The following is an 18009-nucleotide window of genomic DNA, read 5'->3' as shown; positions in this document are numbered from 1 at the left end:
GGTTCCCATGCGACATGCACTTCACTCTCAGAAGGGCCCCATTCTCCTCCAGAGTCTTGTTGGGTCCATGGTATTCTAGGCAGATACACTGTGGCATCACAGAAAGCCAGCCCTTCCATCCCTTTTACGTGTCTGGGGTGGTGTCCTGCCTGCTGGCTCTGTCTTGCTTCCCTCCATAATGGTGCCTCTGTGCCTGGGCTGAGTCTGGTCGGCAGGAGCCTCTGGGCCCCTCCCCATTCCAGACCTCAGTGTGACTCTCTCCTCAGTGTTTCTGGAGGCCAAGAATGCCCATTCGGTCCTGAAACGGTTCCCTCGTGCCAATGAATTCCTGGAGGAGCTGCGCCAGGGGACCATTGAGCGGGAGTGCATGGAGGAGATCTGCAGCTACGAGGAGGTCAAGGAGGTGTTTGAGGACAAGGAGAAAACGGCATGTACCACCCTGGGGCTGGGTGCCGGGAGCACAGATATAGCCTCAGGATTAAGCAGAGTGGGCCCTGGGGATCTCAGACGATTTGGAAGCAATGAAGGGAATCCAGCCGAGTCCAGGCCAGGGCCACTGGGACCACCGAAGAACAGATCACCTGTCCTTAGAGTCCCATCTGCCTGACTCTGGGGGCCTCCTGACTTGTGAGTGGTGTCCTTTGTCCTCGGGGCATTCCACAGCCTCTTTGATGGCTCTCAGAGGCTAGTCAGACAGGGCAGGGCGGGGGCAGCCGCAGACCCCGCTGAACGTAAACCCAGACCTGCTGAAGGGCTCTGAGCTCCATCTGGGATACGAGAGCTTACGTGTAAGTGTCAGCCGCCTTCCTCCTTCGTTTGCAGATGGAGTTCTGGAAAGGGTACCCGAATGCAGTCTATTCAGTCCGAGACCCTGCGCAGAGCTCAGATGCCATGTACGTGGTGGTGCCCCTTCTGGGGGTGGCGTTGCTGATCGTCATTGCCTTGTTCATCATCTGGAGGTGTCAGCTGCAGAAGGCCACCCGTCATCACCCCTCATATGCTCAGAACCGGTACTTAGCGAGTCGCGCGGGGCACAGCCTGCCCCGGGTCATGGTCTACCGGGGCACCGTGCACAGCCAGGGGGAGGCCTCTGGGCACCGGGAGACAGGGAGCCCCCCGCAGGTGGTGCTGGGGCCTAGTCGCGGGGGTAGAACCACGGTCCGCCTCGAGAGCACCCTCTACCTTCCTGAGCTGTCTCTCTCCAGGCTGTCCAGTGCCACCCCTCCCCCGTCCTATGAGGAGGTGACTGCTCCCCAGGAGAGCAGCAGTGAGGAAGCGAGCGTCTCTTACAGTGACCCGCCCCCAAAGTATGAGGAGATAGTGGCCACCAACCCTGACTCAGACAAGTAGTAGGACTCGTGTCCTGTCCGGTGTGAAAGTCTCGTTCAGGGGCCTCCTGTTTTCTTTTTAACTTTTTTAAGACTGTGCCACCACAAAACAGCCTTAGCCTCCTTGTTGCCAAATAATTCCCTATCCGTGGATTTGTAGGAAGTCGGTTGTCAAAGACAGGTGGAGGGGGTAGGGATCATATGCATATGTATCACCGCTGGGGAGAGCCGCAGGCCAGAGAGCCCAGCTCCTCCAGAAGCCCTCACGCCCCTGCCATCCTGTCCTCCTGTCAGGGACTGGCTTCTCTTATGCCAAAGGAATCACCCCATTGAATTGATTGTGGCCAGAACGTCCACAGGCTCGGGCCCGGGGGCCACGCAGCTGGCCAAAGACCTGTTTGTCTGAAGCCTCGCCACAGAGATGAGGGAGAGAAGCCAGCCCTTCAGCGCCCTTTTCCCTCACTAGCCCTGTGCTTTCTGTCCTTGCTCACGTTTGGCAAGGACAAGGACAGAACAGAAACAAAAAGAGTAATAACACAACGAACACAATAAAACAAAACGATATCACCCGGGCCACTCATAGGGGTTCAAGGGAAATCAGTCACGCAGGTCATCTGTGACACTCCCCTCCCCCGACACTCACCCCACACTCCCGACCAGGTTCAAAGGAATGTCTGGAGTCACCTGGAAGGACTACGGGGTGTGTGAAGGACGAGGGACAGGGCCTGGCCGACAGAGCTGCCTCCTTCAGACTGGGGACGTTGCCATCTGGAGGGCAGCTCTGATCCTACTGTGCTGGGCCTCCCCTAGACCCTGGCTCTCCAGGCACGCGTACCAGCTGTGCCAAAGCCGCTACCCATTGGCACGAGCCCTATCAGAGCCTCGGGAAAACGGACGCTGCTGACCCTGCCTGTGGAGCCCATGGCCTTTGAACGGGCGGGGTCCAGGCTAGGGCAGAGAGCTGAAGTTTTCTCCTTGTGAGGTTGGCCCGTAGGATGATTAAACCCACAAACTGGGCTTCCTCAGCACTGTGCTCTCTGGCTGTGAACTTTTAGGCTACTGCCCTTTTCGTGAGTGGGCGTGTTGAGATGAACTTGAATTTCAGATGGCTGATTTCTTCTTAATGATGGTGCCCACCTGGGGAGAAGATCCAAAAGTGTCCCTTTTTAGAAATTTCTCTGTGGGGGAGATGGGGAAGCTCGTGACCTGGGGTTGACGGCCCATCAATGATTTGCTCTGTCATTAGCAGATGCTGGTCCACTGTTAGTAACCCCTTTCTGTGGCCCAGGAGCTGCCCACCTCTCCATTTCAGTGAGGCTTCGGGCCGCAGCGGGGCAGAGGTGACCCGCCCTTTAACTGTCAGTGACCGCGCAACAGACACCGTCAATACCGCCTCCCTACCCCTCCATCTTCATCCTCCTGGCCTCAGCACCAAACCATTTTTCCTCTGTGGTGCTTTAAAAAATGTAGCAAATTTTTGTGGGGCCCCAAAGAGTGCACAGCCAGGGTCTATTGGCAACCACAGCAGTTTAAAACCCACTGAGAAGACAAGCTTCTCTCTGTCTAAACCGCTCTCCAAGGCAGGCCTCAGGCCTCGTTCTTTGAATGCGGCCCTGCCTAGAGGCCACAGATGACTTCTGGAGGCCCCTCCAGTCCTGGGCACTCACCCAGGAACATGCTTCAAACGAGGAGGCTTAGTGTTCTTACCCCAGCGAGGCCACCAGCTTAGACAACACAACCCTGTGGCCGGGGTTTTCCATCCTTACCCCTACCTCACAGGCCTGCTGGAGGCTGACTGAGCTAATGCCTGTGTACTGCTTGAGACACCGGGAAGCCAGTGCAGTTCTCCCTTAGGAAGATTCTTCTAGAAATATGTAGGTTATAAGGGACCAGTTCTAGTGGAGGCCTTTGTAGGACTCTGAAGTCGAGTCTCAACCTGGGGAGTCAGTCTCCTGCGAGTTGGACCGTTCCGCACCCCTGCCTCCCTTCCCCGAGAGCTCCCTGATGCCAGAGGTGCTGACCAGGTGGCATTCCACCTTTCCTCCCTTCCTCTTTTCCTCCCTCTGGGCCTCCAGCACCGCAATCCTGCCCTTTCTCACAAAGGCATTTGGGGCCTAGAAAGCCCCTGCTTTGTCCATGAGGGATGCTGGGGTCCATCCTATTCAGCCATGTTGGAGGACCCGGGGCAGCCTGAGGCTCCGGGGCCGGTCCCTGCCATCCCAGCCTTTCCTCGGGGGCCGTGCCTGCGTGTGACCCGGGAGCACGGGAGAGAGCCAGGCGTGGGCCCCACTCACCAGAGCCAGAGGGAGGTTGCCCGGGACTGCCTGCTCCCTTTGGCCCCCGTCGAGCCCCTCTCTGCTGAGCTGCTTGCTGTTTGCAGCTGGCTGGAGGTGGGAGCGGGTGGGATGCAGGAGCCCGGCCCGTTGGAGGGCGGCCTGCATCCTGCAGGCGCCGAGCTCTCCGGTTCAGGTGCTTTGCAGCGTTCTTCCACGTGGGGTTGCCACCGTGGTCTCTGGGACGTTTTTCGCAGTATGTCATAGAAAAAAAGATTGTACAGTACACCATGGTCATAACTCCTCGCGGTGCACATTTGGCTTTTACGAATGCCCTGTACATATCTTTTCAAACTCTGTCTTTGTATGGTTCTTGATTTGATACAGCGCTTAATCTGCAGTAGCCACATTTTCATTGTTTTTGGACTTTGCGTGTGTGTGTGTGTGTGTGTGTGTGTGTGTGTATACACGTGTGAACGTTGCCTTTTCTCACATGCTTATCTGAAACAATAGCCGGCGTGTGGCTATATTTGTACCAGGAGGGTTCCGGTCTGAAGGGAGGAATGTCACCTCCCAGGGCTAGGCAGCCTGAGGACAGGACCCTGAGTCAGGAAAGCCAAGATTAGCTGTTGGAGCAAGCCCGCCAGGTCACGAGTCCCACTGTGGGACCCCCCCCCCCCGCTCACACGCCCTTTTGGAGCAGTGCCCCCAGCCTTGGCTTCTGTTCTGTGGGTATCAGCAGCTGAAGGAAATCTGAGCACTCCTGGACCTTTTTGTTTTTTATTTTTATTTTTGGTGGAAAGATGTGTGACTGTTGACTTTGGGAATGGCAGGGCTGGTTATTTAGATAATTTTCACTTAAAAGAAAATAGAAAAGGCTTTGACAAATTCCTTGGAATGTGACTGTCACATGTTTTCAACCAAAATCTTTTAAAGACTTTTTCAAACAAGCATCACAATCTTGTCCCTCCCCTGCTACTCCCCATCACCCGGGGGTTTTCAAAACAAAAGCACAACAGGAAGTGGAGTGCGCAGGTGCCCAGTGTGTGCAGCCCTGCACAGCTGTGACGCGCCCTGGCTGACGGACACGCAACACTGCCACTAGTGTGAATTCCTTAGGGCGCTTCGGAAAATAGGAATCTGCCCAATTTGTTGGACTTTGTGTTTTTGGTAGCTTGAAGATGACGGATCCGGGTCAGGAAAGCATCTTTTTGCTAAGGAGTTGGAGCCACATGGTTCTTCTCTGGCTGGGGGGGGGTTGATCTTTTCACAACCAAATGGCATCCCACAAGAAGAACTGAAAACAACACTGCCTCTAGATTGTTCCTTTGTGGGGGGGGAGGGAGGGAGAGAGGGAGATTATTAAGAGAAACTCTCTTAACTCTCTTACCTACACTCTCTGTTTCTAGGAGTGTGCGTGTGTGTGCTGTGTGTCATGCGTGTGCCCTCACGTTCAAGGCTGAGATGGAGAGCTGGGCAACCAAGCTGCTGTCTAAGCTGCTTTTCAGCTTGACAAGAGCGCAGCTCCATCTCAGGATTGCACCGATTCAGAAACAAGCACATCCTCCCCACTGAACTCTACTCGTACTAATCAGTATAATTAGCTAATTTAAAAGTACTTTAATCAGACTGCCTGCAACTGTGATAAAAGCCCATTCATTCAAAGCCCACTAATTCAAAACTTAGAGAAAATCAGAACTTGAGATAATTCATGGTATCTGCGATTCTCACTCCGTAGAAATATTCAAGAGATTCTTCCCTTCAGGTAGTTTTCAGGGTCGTATGTGTAAGAGGGATCTAGTGTAAAATGAGTACCTTTTTCAAATAAAAGGCTCAAGGTATTACGGATCCCTTCACCGTGCCTTCGGCAGTTCTCATTTGTCGGGCTCTTCGTGTACAGGATGATCTCTGGTTCTCTGTCTACTGTGGGAATGTTGGGTATGGCAGCTTTTCATCCTCCTCCTTTATTTGCTCTACGAATAAAATAGTCTGTGAACTAAACTGCAGTTTAAAGTAATATAACTGTATATCTTGCTAAATAGTCTGTAAAGCAGATGTTTCGCTATAAGACCGGCCGCTCCCATCATTCGCCCCCAAATATTCAAACATATCGAGCTTTTCCTTTCACAGGCTGTGGGCGGTGAGTCTCTCTGGAGCAAGAATTTTCCTGACAAAGATATCCTTAACAGCGCAGCACACCCCCTCGGGCTCAGTGCCTCAACAGTTGTCCCACTGTACCGAGCTATGTGACCGTTGCCCAGTGCCTGCCCTTCGCCCGCCCCCAGCCCAAGTATTAACACAGATATTCAAGATTGGGACAAATCCCACAGCTGCTTATGCCTCCCAATCTGTCTCCCCTTACGGATGCCGCTTTCCCAGGCCTGAACACACCTGCTCTTTCACTCTGTGGTCGTGAATTTGTGACAGTGGAAACCCTGATATGTGCAACTGAGCTTATAGACAAGATTACTGTGAAATGGATTAATTTTGGTACCACTTTAAACTGTGCTCGTAATTCATGTGTTGACCCATGTCAGCTGGGAAATCTGTACATTCAGTAATATGTCAGGATTTCACTGGAGCCTGGGGGCAACAAACAAACGTACTTCTGATTTCTTTCTCTCTCTCTCTTTTTGTAATTGTTGGGTTTAGCTGTTAAGTTTGTCTCTTTCTGTACCAGAAGATAATGAATAATAATAAAGAGCAAATGGTATTCATTTGTGTTCTGTCCTCACCCATCTTGGATCCCTGCTGACTCTCAAACTTCCATGGGGCATGGATGGTTGTGGGCCAAACTTGTTTTTCCAAAAGTCAGGCTGTAGATAAGGAAACAGCCCAAACCAGTTTAGAAGCAGGAAGCAGAGAAGTCCTGGTTCCTAAAGTTTGACCCATACGTGTAAGATGATCTGCTGACCCATCCCACTGGGATGAGGTTAGTAAGGTCTGTCACAAATCATGTTAACAAGTTCCCTGTCACCTGATCCCTGGTTACTAATAGAGGTGTCCTTTACTAGAAAAGATGTCCTGCTTGGTTTCAGCGCTGGGGGGAGGGGTGGAAAGGAGAAATTTCTCTGTGCCCTACATAGGGGGGACATAATACTCAGGTTTTGCCCTGGCTCAGCTTCCTGAATTCTGAGGATGGCAGGAGTACAAGACTGTCCAGAGGGCAATGATACCTTAGCCTCCCCTTGGAGGAAGTGTGGTCTTAGCCCCGAGCACTCCCAGCTGTTGGTGTGGAGTGAGGTATGGCCATGGGAAGTTGTTGGTGAAAGTTGTGCCCATCCCCAGTAATGAAAGTAATCCACCCTTTAATAGGAAAAGTCATGGCAGTGATGAGACAATGGCAGTGAAATTCAGGGCCTCTTTCAAGGATTGAACGTGGAGGCTCAATGCCAAGAATGACAGCCAGAGGCCTTAGGTTCTATTCTTATCCCGAGCTGGCTTATTGAGTGATGCCAAGCTTCTGGAGATGCTGGAAAGTCAAATGAAGACTCTTCAGGCAGACTCCAGCACACAGATGGGATCATGTTATGAACATAGGTTTTGAACTTTAGGCTCTTTTTGTTAGAAACTAGCACTCTAGGCAGCCACCTCGGGTCCCAGCCTAGTCCATGCAAGGAAGCTAATACATGAGGTCTTGGGAAGGTGGGACCCCTCTTTTCACCCTTCCCCCAGACCCCATCCTGTACCATGGCCACACCCTTACAGCAGCTGGCTTGAGATCTCACAGAATGAAGGGACTGAAGGGCAGTGGAGAGGAGCCACGAGCTGTGCTTGGAAATGATCAAAGCCAGAATTTATTGAGCACTTAGTGTACGCCAGGCCCTGTAGATGCATTAACTGAGATGATCCTCCCAATAAACCCGTGACATCTGAGGGAAGCAAGGCCCGAAAGGCATGCCATTCGACCAAGGCCTCCCAGGGAAGAATTGCCGGCCTCATCGTGTGAACCCCAGTCTGTCCAGATTGTCCCAGCGCAGGCCACTCATATGGCATGGCTGGTCTCCTTTGGAGATCACTTTGCTTTTGTTTTCTTGTTGACTGTTCATCCTCCCAGCACACCCCCCGCCGCTTCCTGCCCAACTGTTAATTCCACAAGGGCAGAGGCCATGTATAACTTTTTTTTTCTCACCACTTCTTCCCCAGAACTCAGCACAGTGCCTGCCTCACAGTCAGTGTTCAATTAAATAAAATGTGTTGACTGATTTTATTCTCCAGTCATAACCCAAGCTCCTTGTGTTAGTTTGCAGACTGGATGGCTTAAATGACAGAAGTGTATTGTTTCCCATTTCTAGAGGCTGGAAGTCTGAGATCAAGGTGTCGGCAGGGTTGGTTTCTCCTGAGGCCTCTCTCCTTGGCTTGTAGATGGCCGTCTTCTCCCTGTGTTTTCATGTGGTCTTCCCTGTGTACATGTCTGTATCTTAATCTCCTCTTCTTATAAGGATACCAGTCATATTGGATCAGGGACCACCCTATTGACCTCATTAACCTTAATTACCTCTTTAAAGACCCTACCTCTCAATATAATCGCATTCTGAGGTACTGGAGGTCAGTATTTCAACATATGAACTTGTGGAGGGGGGACACAGTTCAGCCCATACCACTCTATTCATGGCAGGGGGAGTCTTTGTTGCCCCTTCTCCCAACCCTGAGCACATCACACACACTCTGGAAAAGCTTGGGCGTGGACATCATGACTTCTCTGAGATGCCGACAAAGACAGGGGCACCTTGCCATTCTCAAACCGTGCCCCAGAGCAGATTCTTACTTGCCACAGATGGATGGGCCTGGGACAGCTGCCGGAGGCCCCCACAGGGCAGGTGGGGTTGGGAGAGGCGAAGTGGGCTTCAGAATGGTTTTCCCAGGGTCTCTCTGTGGAGAGTGATGGGAGAACCCAAAGCCTGAAGCATAGACAAAATATTTGTGCCCTCTCAAATTTTTTTAATAGACAAAACATGTTGTTTTCATGAATCACAAGCCTAGCAGCTCCAGTAACAGTGGCTTTCAACAATTTCTCTGAAGAGCTCAAACTGTGTGATGGATTCAGTTTCACCGGGCTTTATGTGCTATAAAAATAGAGGCTATAGAGGCTGGGTAACGTTCATATCAGGCTGGTTACACTTAATCACAGAAGCGCAGTGGGTGGGCTGGTTGATGCCAGCATCCCAGGGTCCTGGGGCTGACCGGGCATGGAGGGAGGGGTGCTGGCAGAGCACTGTGTCCCCCAACCTGGGGGTGTCCCTGCTTCCACCCATGCCATGGGGCTCCGGAAGGGCCCTACCTGTTTGGAGCTCTGGGCCTAGCTTGGTCGGGGAGGCATGAGGCAAGCCATAGCCACAGAGCATGTGGAACTTTCTGCTAGGTTGGAGCCGGGGGCTGCCAGAGAAAGCCAGTCAGGCAAAAAGAACAGAAGACGATTAAACCAGGCAGAGGGAGAACACGTGAAGAGACCTGGAGGCCAGCAAGGCCATCATGTTTTTAAGGCAACAGGAGAAGCCAGGGTAGCAGAAGGGGAAAGACTTGTGCCAGATGAGACTGCAAAAGGTAGAGGGAAGTCAGTCCATGTAGGGCTCCCCAAGCCACACTCAGTATTGTAGTCTTTAATGACAGTGGGAGCAAGAGGCCATGACCACGCCTATTATATTGGCAACAATCTCTCTGCCTGCTGTATGGAGAACGGGCTCAACACGATCCAAGAGATAAGGTAGGAGGCTATGGCAGTCATCCAGGCAAGAGATGGTGATGGGATTGGCTAGGTTGGTGAGAGAGGAGACGGACAGAAGTAAACCACGGAGAAGATGTTTCTTCAAACACTGAATTACATGTTTAGGAGGTTGTTTGAGGGTTCTCCAGACACAGAACCCATATGAGATATATTGATAGATATAGAGATATAAATATACATCTCTATAGATATCTATCTCTATATAGATATAGAGATAGATATAGAAAGAGATTGATGTATTGTAAGGAATCGCCTCAGGCAATTGCAATTATGGAGCCTGGGAAGTCCCACAATATGCCCTCTGCTAGCTGGAGTCCCAGGAAAGCCAGTGGTGTGAGTTCCAGTTCAAAGGCAGGGGAAGATCAATGTACCAGCTGAAGTAGTCAGAGAGAGGGGCAGAGGAAGCAAATTTCCCCTTCTTCTGCCTTTTGGTTCTATTCATAGTCCTTAATGGATTGTATGATGCCCACTTACATTGGGGAAGGCCATGTGCATTACTCAGTTCACCAATTCAGATGTTGATATCACCCAGAGCACCATCACAGACACATCCAGAAATCATGTTTAGCTAAATATCGGGGCACCCTGTAGTCCAGTCAAGTTGACACAAAAGATTAACCATCACAGAAGGAACAGAACCATGCATAGTCACTGACTGGGTTGGGAGGGGGTTGGGAGGAGTCCCACATGACTCTCAGCTTTGGGGGCTCAGACAGTGCGTTAGATGGTGGGACCATTTTCCACGAAGGTAGAATAGGTTCACTTCCCCTGGAGGAAGAGTAGGCTGCGGGGAGGATGTTGAGCATGTGGTGTGGAGTGTGTCTGAGGGGGACTAAAGAGGGAGGACTAGGGTGAAGCAGCAGAGAGCAGAGTCATTTGTGTTACCACAAAGATGCTAAATGAAGTCTGGGTATGGGCCCAATGGGCCACGAGAGATGACAGGCAGGCAGGGGGAACCCACTGGAGTATAGAGTCCTGGAAAGCGGGGGAGGAGAGGGTTTCTAGCAGAAGAGACGAGACAATGATATGAAATGCATCCAGGAAATCAAGTAAGATGAGTGAGGTGGGTCCATTGGATCGAGATGCTAGGAGGTCATTGGTGACCTTGGCCTGGGGCACTTTCAGTTGAGTAGTAAGCCAGACTCGAATGAGGAGAGGAATATCTGGGAGGTAAGAGAGTGGAGACAGAGCCTGTGGTGGGGGCAACACTTTCCAGGAGTTGAGAAAGGACATTAGCATGAGTGAGACCAAACCCCATGGGAGGACGGTGGCATGAGGGAGACCAAACACCATGGGAGGACAGTTGGGATTTTTTATGTTTGTTTGTTAGTTTACCATTCAGGTCATTTTTGTTCAACAGTTGATGAGTTCCTACCACGAGTCAGGCAGTGCACTAAGTGCAGGGGAGACAGAGAGAGGTGAGCAAAGCCCACAAGGTCTCTGCCCTCATGGAACTGCTATCCTAGAGCTGAGAAAGATGCGGCAATGTTTCTGGGCTGAAGGGAGTCACCCTCATGAGGGGAGTAGCCAAAGGCCCAGGAGGATGCAGAGATAGGTCACCGATAGAACTGAAGCCGGGGCCCAAGCTCGAGGGCCACCAGCTCTGCCAGCAGTGGACAGTTCATCCTTTGAAACGAACAAGCAGGATGGTCTTGAGGACGGTGTGCAAATCCCACAGCTCCAGCTTCAAGCTCGAACTCTGCTAGGGGCTGAGTGCCTCACATTCCATGGCCCCTTCCCCATTGTTTTCAGGTGGGATCAGCAAGCCACATTGCCTAGGGCCACACAGCCAGTAAATGAGGAGCCATGGCGGGAGGGGTGGCCGAGAGCAGCCAGACTGCTGGCCCCATCTTCCAAGAGTGAAGGGCAGGGCAGAGTGGGTCAGGGGCTAGAGGATGTTTGCTGGAACTCTCTTGAGCCATTTCCTCCCTCAGACCTCCTCCTGTTCCCACAAAGACCCTGGGTGGCCAGTCTGAAGACATGGGTTTGCATCTAAGCCCCCGCCACTGAACTGGCTAAGTGAACTGGCTCACATCCCGGCCCTCCATGGGCTCCAAATTGTCGATCTGTACAATGGGGGATACTGGGAAGAGGATCGGCTTCGTGGATGGGAGAGCTTGTCGTTAGTTTACCGGGACTGTTTCTCACTCACGCAGGGCTCTCCTCTCTGTGTCTTCCTCCAGATCAGAGGGGCTGCGGCTGCGTTGGACATTTTCCTTTGGCCCCCGACTCTCTTGAATTTTACATACACGTCACATTTCAGTCATTGGTTATGGAGACAATTGAAAGCAGACGCAGTGCTCTATGAGGAATCACCTGGCAGGCAAAGCCGAGGACTCTGCAAGGTCAACTTATCCAATCCCATCCCTAGGGAATCAGGAGAGAGGTCCTTCCCCACCCACGACAAGGGTTCCCTGCACCAGAGGCACAACTGACCGATAGGCAAGTGCCTATGCCCTCCGGGTTTCAGAATCTACCGCCAGCTTTGTGTGGAAGGGATTCGTGGGCCAACGGAGACACAGGAAGGAAGAAGGAACAGTGGGGGCAGCTGCTACACCGAGGTGGGGTGGGGTCTGGGGACAGAGGGCAGGTTTCCTGTCATCATGCTTCGCTCTTGGTCCTGCTCTTGCCCCACCTGTAGGGCAGTCCAAAGTTATCCCTCAGGCCATCAGCCAGCAACAATCACCCTAAACTAGGTGGTTGCAGCTCCCCCTGCCTTGTCCGGGCAGCTGCTCTTCACAGGGGGAAACTTTAGTAGCTGATCTGAAGCGACCCAGAGCATCTCAGCAGCACGGTTCTGCCGGTAGGCTTGTCAGCCAGATCTGGAGCTGTGTCAATGTCTTTAACTCACTTCTGCTGGAGCTGCTCCCTCCCAGACTGGACCAGAGTTCAGGAGGCGTGACCAGCATTTCCACTCAAAGCACGGAAGACTTTTCTATCAACCTGAGTACCCTGGGAAGGCAAAGTTCTAGGGAGCACCCACCGCACTCCCAGGGAAGCAGAAGGTGGCAGGATTAAGGGCAGGACCGCCACAAAACAATCCCCTGCTACTGTCGCCACAGACGCATGGACTTCTGGCCCATCTGTTTCTATGTGCCCTCGAGAGCAGGAGCTCCGCGAGGATGGGGACCTCGTCCCTAGCCCCAGTGCCTGGCACCCAGCAGCCTTGACTCAAGGTGGTCACTCTGGATGAGAGAAGCCCACATGTGGAAAGCGAGGAGCTTCCTGTAGCCTCCTGCTGATGGCCCTGTCCCCAGGAGGGGTGGGTTCTAAGGGCTCCCCAGGTGGCCCTGCCACTTATTTCCCTCTCTCTGCTCATGAGGTGGCCCTCTTTCCCTGGGCCAGCTATAGTCCCTGACGTTTGCTTTCTGTCCTTCCTGTCTTTTTAAGGAATGGAAGGACAGCTGCCAGGCTCTGTGAGTCCCCCTTCCCTTTCCCCTCTGTCTTGGGGAGGGCCCTGGGGCTCCAGGGATGACCTCAGTACCAGCTGCTTCCAGAAGCAGGAAGCAGAATTGTTTACAGGTTCCTAAGTTTCGTTAGCAAGTAGAGAGGAAGCTCCCAGATGCTTGGAAGATCTGGGTTTGCAGCCAAAATCAGGCTCACTTACTGGGGCTTGAGACTAGCTGCCTGAGACTGTGCTGTGAACAGAGCTGGGGGGCAGCAGACCATTGCACCCACTGGCTTTGAAAGGCCTCTCCCATAGAACCCCAACATAAGCAAGTGATAAAAAACAGCGCTGCACTGGGTGAAGAGAGGCTGGAATAGCCCTAACACACTTCCCTGAAACCATGAAACAATTGGAAACAAGATTTTAGCCCAAACTTCCATGTGAGACGGGAAACAGCCTCAGAGCAGAGGAAGCAATTTGCCTAAGATGCCCCAGTGTCAGAGGTAGGAGACACTCCCAGGTGTACTGACCCCGGGCCTGGGTTCCCTCTACCTCCCTCTTCTGCTTGCAAGGGAAGTGGGAGCAGGTAGCAGACATGGCTATGAGACCTCAAGCCGGTCAGGAGTCTGAGGAGTGCGTGGCTATCTGAACAGCTGGGAGAGGCCAGTGGTTGGAAGGTATTGGTGGAGGCAAGTGGTCAGGCAGGCAGACAGACAGACAGACACAAGACAGACGAGGGCAGACAGGCAGAGAGGCAGGCAACAGCCCGAGGTGAACACTTGCTCTGTGGGGAGGAGGGGGCTGGATGCCCTCTAGATTTCAACACAAACTTGCATGCAATTAACTGGGTTTGTTTGGTCCCCAGTGAAGGCTCTAAGCTCACCATCACCTTTAGGGAAAAAAAGATGATATGTTTTCTTTGGAGACGCTTAGCTTGAAGGGAGGGAGAGCTTTCGCCCCCATCCCTTTCTGTTAATAAAACAGCTCCTATTTTAATAAAGATTGAAGCCCTCCAGCAGACAGTTCAGAGGAAAGAAATACAGAAGATCAATAAATATATGAAAAAATGCTCAGGTTTATTCATAATTAAAGCAATATGAATTAAAACAACAATGAGATAGAGATCATTTTTCACCCATGACAATGATGCCTTTTAGAAAGTTTCATAATATCTTCTATTGACAAGTCTGTGAAGAAACCAGCACTTTCTTCCCCTTGGTGAGGTCCCCCTTGGTGCAGCCTCTTCAGAGGGGACATTGTCAATATTGGTCAAAATTGTCAGCACACGTGCTCTAGAACCCCACAATTCCACCTCTAGGCACCAGCTCCACAAAAACATGTAGACACATGTGCAAAGAGGCATGTCCAGGAATGTTCCCCACTACATTGTTTATAAAAGCAAAAGGCTCTAGACACCCCAGATGTCCACGAGCATGTGAATAAACAGGGGTGCAGCCGTGCAGCAAAATACCGTACTGTGTTCAAATGACGTGAGGTAGATTTGTTCTGACAAGGGAGATCCCCAAGGCACATTGTTCACTTCAAAAAGTAAGTTTCAGAACAGCACGTACCTCAGATGTATGATCTCATTTATGTAAAACACTGCAAACATATACACACACACATCTAAGCCAGATGCTCTCTGCACCACTCCTCCCCACTCCCAGAGTCATCTGTCTAACCTCCATGTGGGGAAGACCCTCGGGCTCCCTGGCTCTCTTCTCTGGGATCCCTCCACTGGGGTTTAGGTCTGTTCAGCCCCCCACTCACACTTGGCCATGGACCCTCCTCCTGGCACCCGCAAGACTTGCCAGATCACTCTGTACCCACGGTTCTCTAGCCCTTTGGGCCCCTGAGGTTGTCACACCAGACAGTGGGGGGTTTTGGGAGTGTTTGGAGTAAGGGTTTGGGGCAATTTCAGAAGGAAATTATGCTGTTGGAGAGAAAAGTTCAGCATGCTAGAGAGACATGGTAAGGGGCAAGTTCAAAGTCACACAGCAAATTTAGTCTCCCACAGCCCAGCCATCCTTGGTGCCCAATTCAAGAGAGGCAGACAGGCTAAGGTGGTGAAATACCAGGGTTTCTGGGTGGCATTGGGGGCCCTAGGGATTGGGAAGGAAGTCTCCCCACCCTCTCTGCTTGGCTTTAGGTGGTGGGGTCCTTTGCCACCAGGGGTCAGTTCTTCTGCATACACCTGGACCCGGTGACCCAGGGCCCAGGAAGCCCCAAACTGGTCAAGGCCAGTTGGTAGTCAGAGGGGAATCTGGTCTGAGGTCAATAGTGCAAGGTCATACCTATCCAGCTGACTTGACCACTCTCACAATCAATCAGCCACCCTGTAGGGAAGGGACTGTAAGTTCCATCCATCGTCCAATGGGGACACTGAGGTCCAAAGACTTGCCCAAGGTCAAATCTTGAACTCTTGTGGAGGATGGGCAGGGCATAGGGTTGCCAGCTAAAATACAGGGTACCCAGTTAAATGTGAATGTCGGATAAACCATGGATAAATTTTTAGTGTATGTAAGTCCCAAATACTGCATACTTACACTAAAAAATTATTTGTTGTTTATTTGAAATTGAAATTCAGTTGGCATCCTATATTTTTATCTGTTCAGTCTGGCCACCCTGGCCTGCCAGAGACGCACGGCTCCTGCTTCCCAGGCTCCCGAGTCCCACAGACCACACTTCTCGGCTCCTGAGGTGGCCCTCCAGAAAGCTCGGATTTCATTGCAGCTGCTCTCCTGGAGCTGGAGAGGGCTTCTCCCAGGGTCCTCAGGAATGCAGGCAGGGCCTTTGTCAGCTCTGCTCCGGACAGCTTGTTCCCAGAGCTGGACAGGTGGGGCCAGGGAGGGGGTCGGGCAGCCCACATCTTGCCACCCTCTCTAAGCGAGCCCGGCCCCTCCCCTTCCTCTCCTTTGCCCCTTTCCTTCCTCCCTTCCTCTTCCCCTCCCCCCTTTCCTCCTCTCCCTCCCACCTGGTCCCAGCTGTGCTTGCTTTCTTTTGCAAATAACCTCCTCTTCCCCAGGGGCTCTGGGGCTGTTCCCAAGAGCTGAGGGTTCACCTTTGGTGCTTGTATGAGTCGGGGTTCTCCAGAGAAATGGAACCAATAGGATGTATGTGTATGTATATAAATGTGCATATATATGTGTGTATGTATAGAAAATTTTATTTTAAGAAATTGGCTCATGCCACTGTGGGGCTAGCAAGGCCAAAATTTGCAGGGCAGTTCAGCAGGTTGGAATCTTGGGGAGGGGTTGATGCTGCAGTCTTGAGCAGAATTTCTTCTCTGGGAAACCTCAGTCTTTGCTCTTAATGCCTTCAACTGATTGGAAGAGGCCCACCCACATTATCAAGGATTCATAATGTCCTTTACTTAAAGTCCACCAATTGTAGATATTAACAACAGCTACAAAATGCCTTGATAACAACACGTAGACTAGTGCTTGATGGAATAACTGGGGGCCTTAGGCTAGCCAAGTGGACACATAAGCCTGACCCTCACAGAGGTTTAATCAGTAGGGAAGCTGAGGGAGAATTTGAACTTAGACCGGGGGGGGGCAGGGCTGGGGACACTTGGGGCTTCGGTGGCCGTAGGCAGGTCCTTCTTCTCCTGCCCGTCCCTCCTTTGGTTCTCATGGCTCTTGTCCAAGCTGACCCAGGGCATCAAAAAGCCATGTCCCCTGTCTGGGAACTCTGGATTGGGGAAGGTGGGGGATGCTCTGCAGAAGGAGCTTTCTTAAGGGTGCTGTGACCTGGATTATTAGCCAGAGCTGACCTTGCAGAAGCCATGATGGGATCTAACCCTGCTTTGGCCACTGACTGACTCTGGAGTCCTGTGCTAGTCTGCCTCTATCTAGAAATGATGCCGGGTGGAGCCTACTTGTCCCCCAGTGGGGTCAAATCAGATGACCCGAGAGCCAGGGCCGTTCTCACAGGCAAAGGTTCCGAGCCTTGTCACTTCTCCTAAGTTGCTTACAGAGTAGCAGGGGAGAAGGCCTCAGACCCAGCCAGCAAGATACAGCAGGAACAGAAGGTGCTGGGTCCAAGGCTTAAGCCCAGAGAGGGAGTCTGGCTCCACCCCCATGTCCAGGTGTATCTTCCTTGAGCGCCTACCCCTCAAAGAGCTGATTTGCCAAGTGTCTCCTCTGTGCCCTGCTCCCTGTGCATTCTTGGCCACAGCTTACAAGTGAACAACTGGTTATGATGGCAGGAGGACCCCCTAACATCAAAGAAGACATAGAAATGTCCATGGCTGAAGAGCTGGTTCCTGGAAGCCAAGGGCATAGCTAAAAGCACGTGATCCCAGCAGGTGAGGATCCCCTGTAATGTCCCTTTCCTTGGGTGTCTGCACCTGTGCATGTGTGTTGGAAAACGTGTGGGTGTGGCTAGGTAGACACTCACGTATGCATGCATGTGTGTTTGCATGTATGTGTGATACATGTGTGTGTCTGTGCCTTGGTGTGCCTACACATATATTTGTGGTTTGAGTGACAGGCGAGTTGGGGGGAAAGGGATTGATGATGTGAGCATTTTGTAACCTGTGAGGGAGGAGGTTGTGACCAACATCCCCCCCCGCCACCGCATCCAAGCCACCAGTGTGTCTATTGCAAAACATTCAGAAAGCTCAATTTATAAGATCAATCAACTCAACTCTCTCTCCTAACCCTCCAAAGCCTTCTTCTGCCCTTTAGAGTAAAATCCAAACTCCTTGCAATGATCTACAAGATCCAAACAAGGTCATCTCCTCAATATACTTCCTGCTGACCCACTCCACTGTGCCTTTATGCCTGTCCTTATAACACCCCAAGAGTGTTTCTTCTTCACAGCCTTTGTGCAATGTGTTCCCTCTGCCTGGAATGCTCTTTCCCCAGATTTTCCATGGCTGGACTCTTTTTCAGGTCTCTGCCTCAATATTGTTTCTGACTTTTCTAGAAGTAATCCCTTCCTTCTGTCTTGTTATCCTGTTTTTATCATTTTGGGAGTATGTACGTCTTGATCTGAATCTACACTGGTGGACTATTTTCTGCCCCTCCCCCATTCTCTCTACACACACAGATGGTCAGTTTCTTGATTGCTGCCATCTTGTCTCTCGGCCATTGCTGGCTTTTTAATAACCTAGCCCAGATATTGACACTCAGTAAATACTTGCTACATTTTGAATAGACCAAGAAACTGAGACCTGGGATTAGCTGGTAGACATCAGTGAATGGGTGCTGAGTGATTCCTAAGAAGTCGGGAGATCCTATCCTTTTTCTGGTGTGTTCTGTGCCCATGAAGCCTTGGTATAGCCTCTAT

General features: G+C 51.6%; 1 protein-coding gene across 1 annotated transcript; it reads left to right on the top strand.

The window, feature by feature from the left end:
- The first annotated feature begins 262 nt into the window (after positions 1-262).
- PRRG3 (proline rich and Gla domain 3) lies at positions 263-6549 on the top strand. The gene is made up of 2 exons (XM_022561128.3): positions 263-427; positions 823-6549. Exons 1-2 carry the CDS (start codon positions 368-370, stop codon positions 1348-1350), a joined length of 588 nt encoding a protein of 195 aa, XP_022416836.2. The 5' UTR covers positions 263-367; the 3' UTR covers positions 1351-6549.
- The last annotated feature ends 11460 nt before the right edge of the window (positions 6550-18009 follow it).

The sequence above is a fragment of the Delphinapterus leucas genome, chromosome X, assembly GCF_059928025.1.
Source record: "Delphinapterus leucas isolate spDelLeu-1000000601 "Yukka" chromosome X, BTC_Dleu_Yukka2, whole genome shotgun sequence".
Classification (NCBI taxonomy): Eukaryota; Metazoa; Chordata; class Mammalia; order Artiodactyla; family Monodontidae; genus Delphinapterus; species Delphinapterus leucas.
The sequence above is the reverse complement of the archived record's forward strand: the minus strand, read 5'-3'. Positions and strand labels throughout refer to the sequence as shown.

Bases quoted from the DNA above. Each gene is read 5' to 3' on its own strand.
- PRRG3 (XM_022561128.3), top strand. From the start codon at position 368: ATGGAGGAGATCTGCAGCTACGAGGAGGTCAAGGAGGTGTTTGAGGAC. The intron at 428-822 runs GCATGTACCACC...CTTCGTTTGCAG, and splicing joins TTGAGGACAAGGAGAAAACG to ATGGAGTTCTGGAAAGGGTA.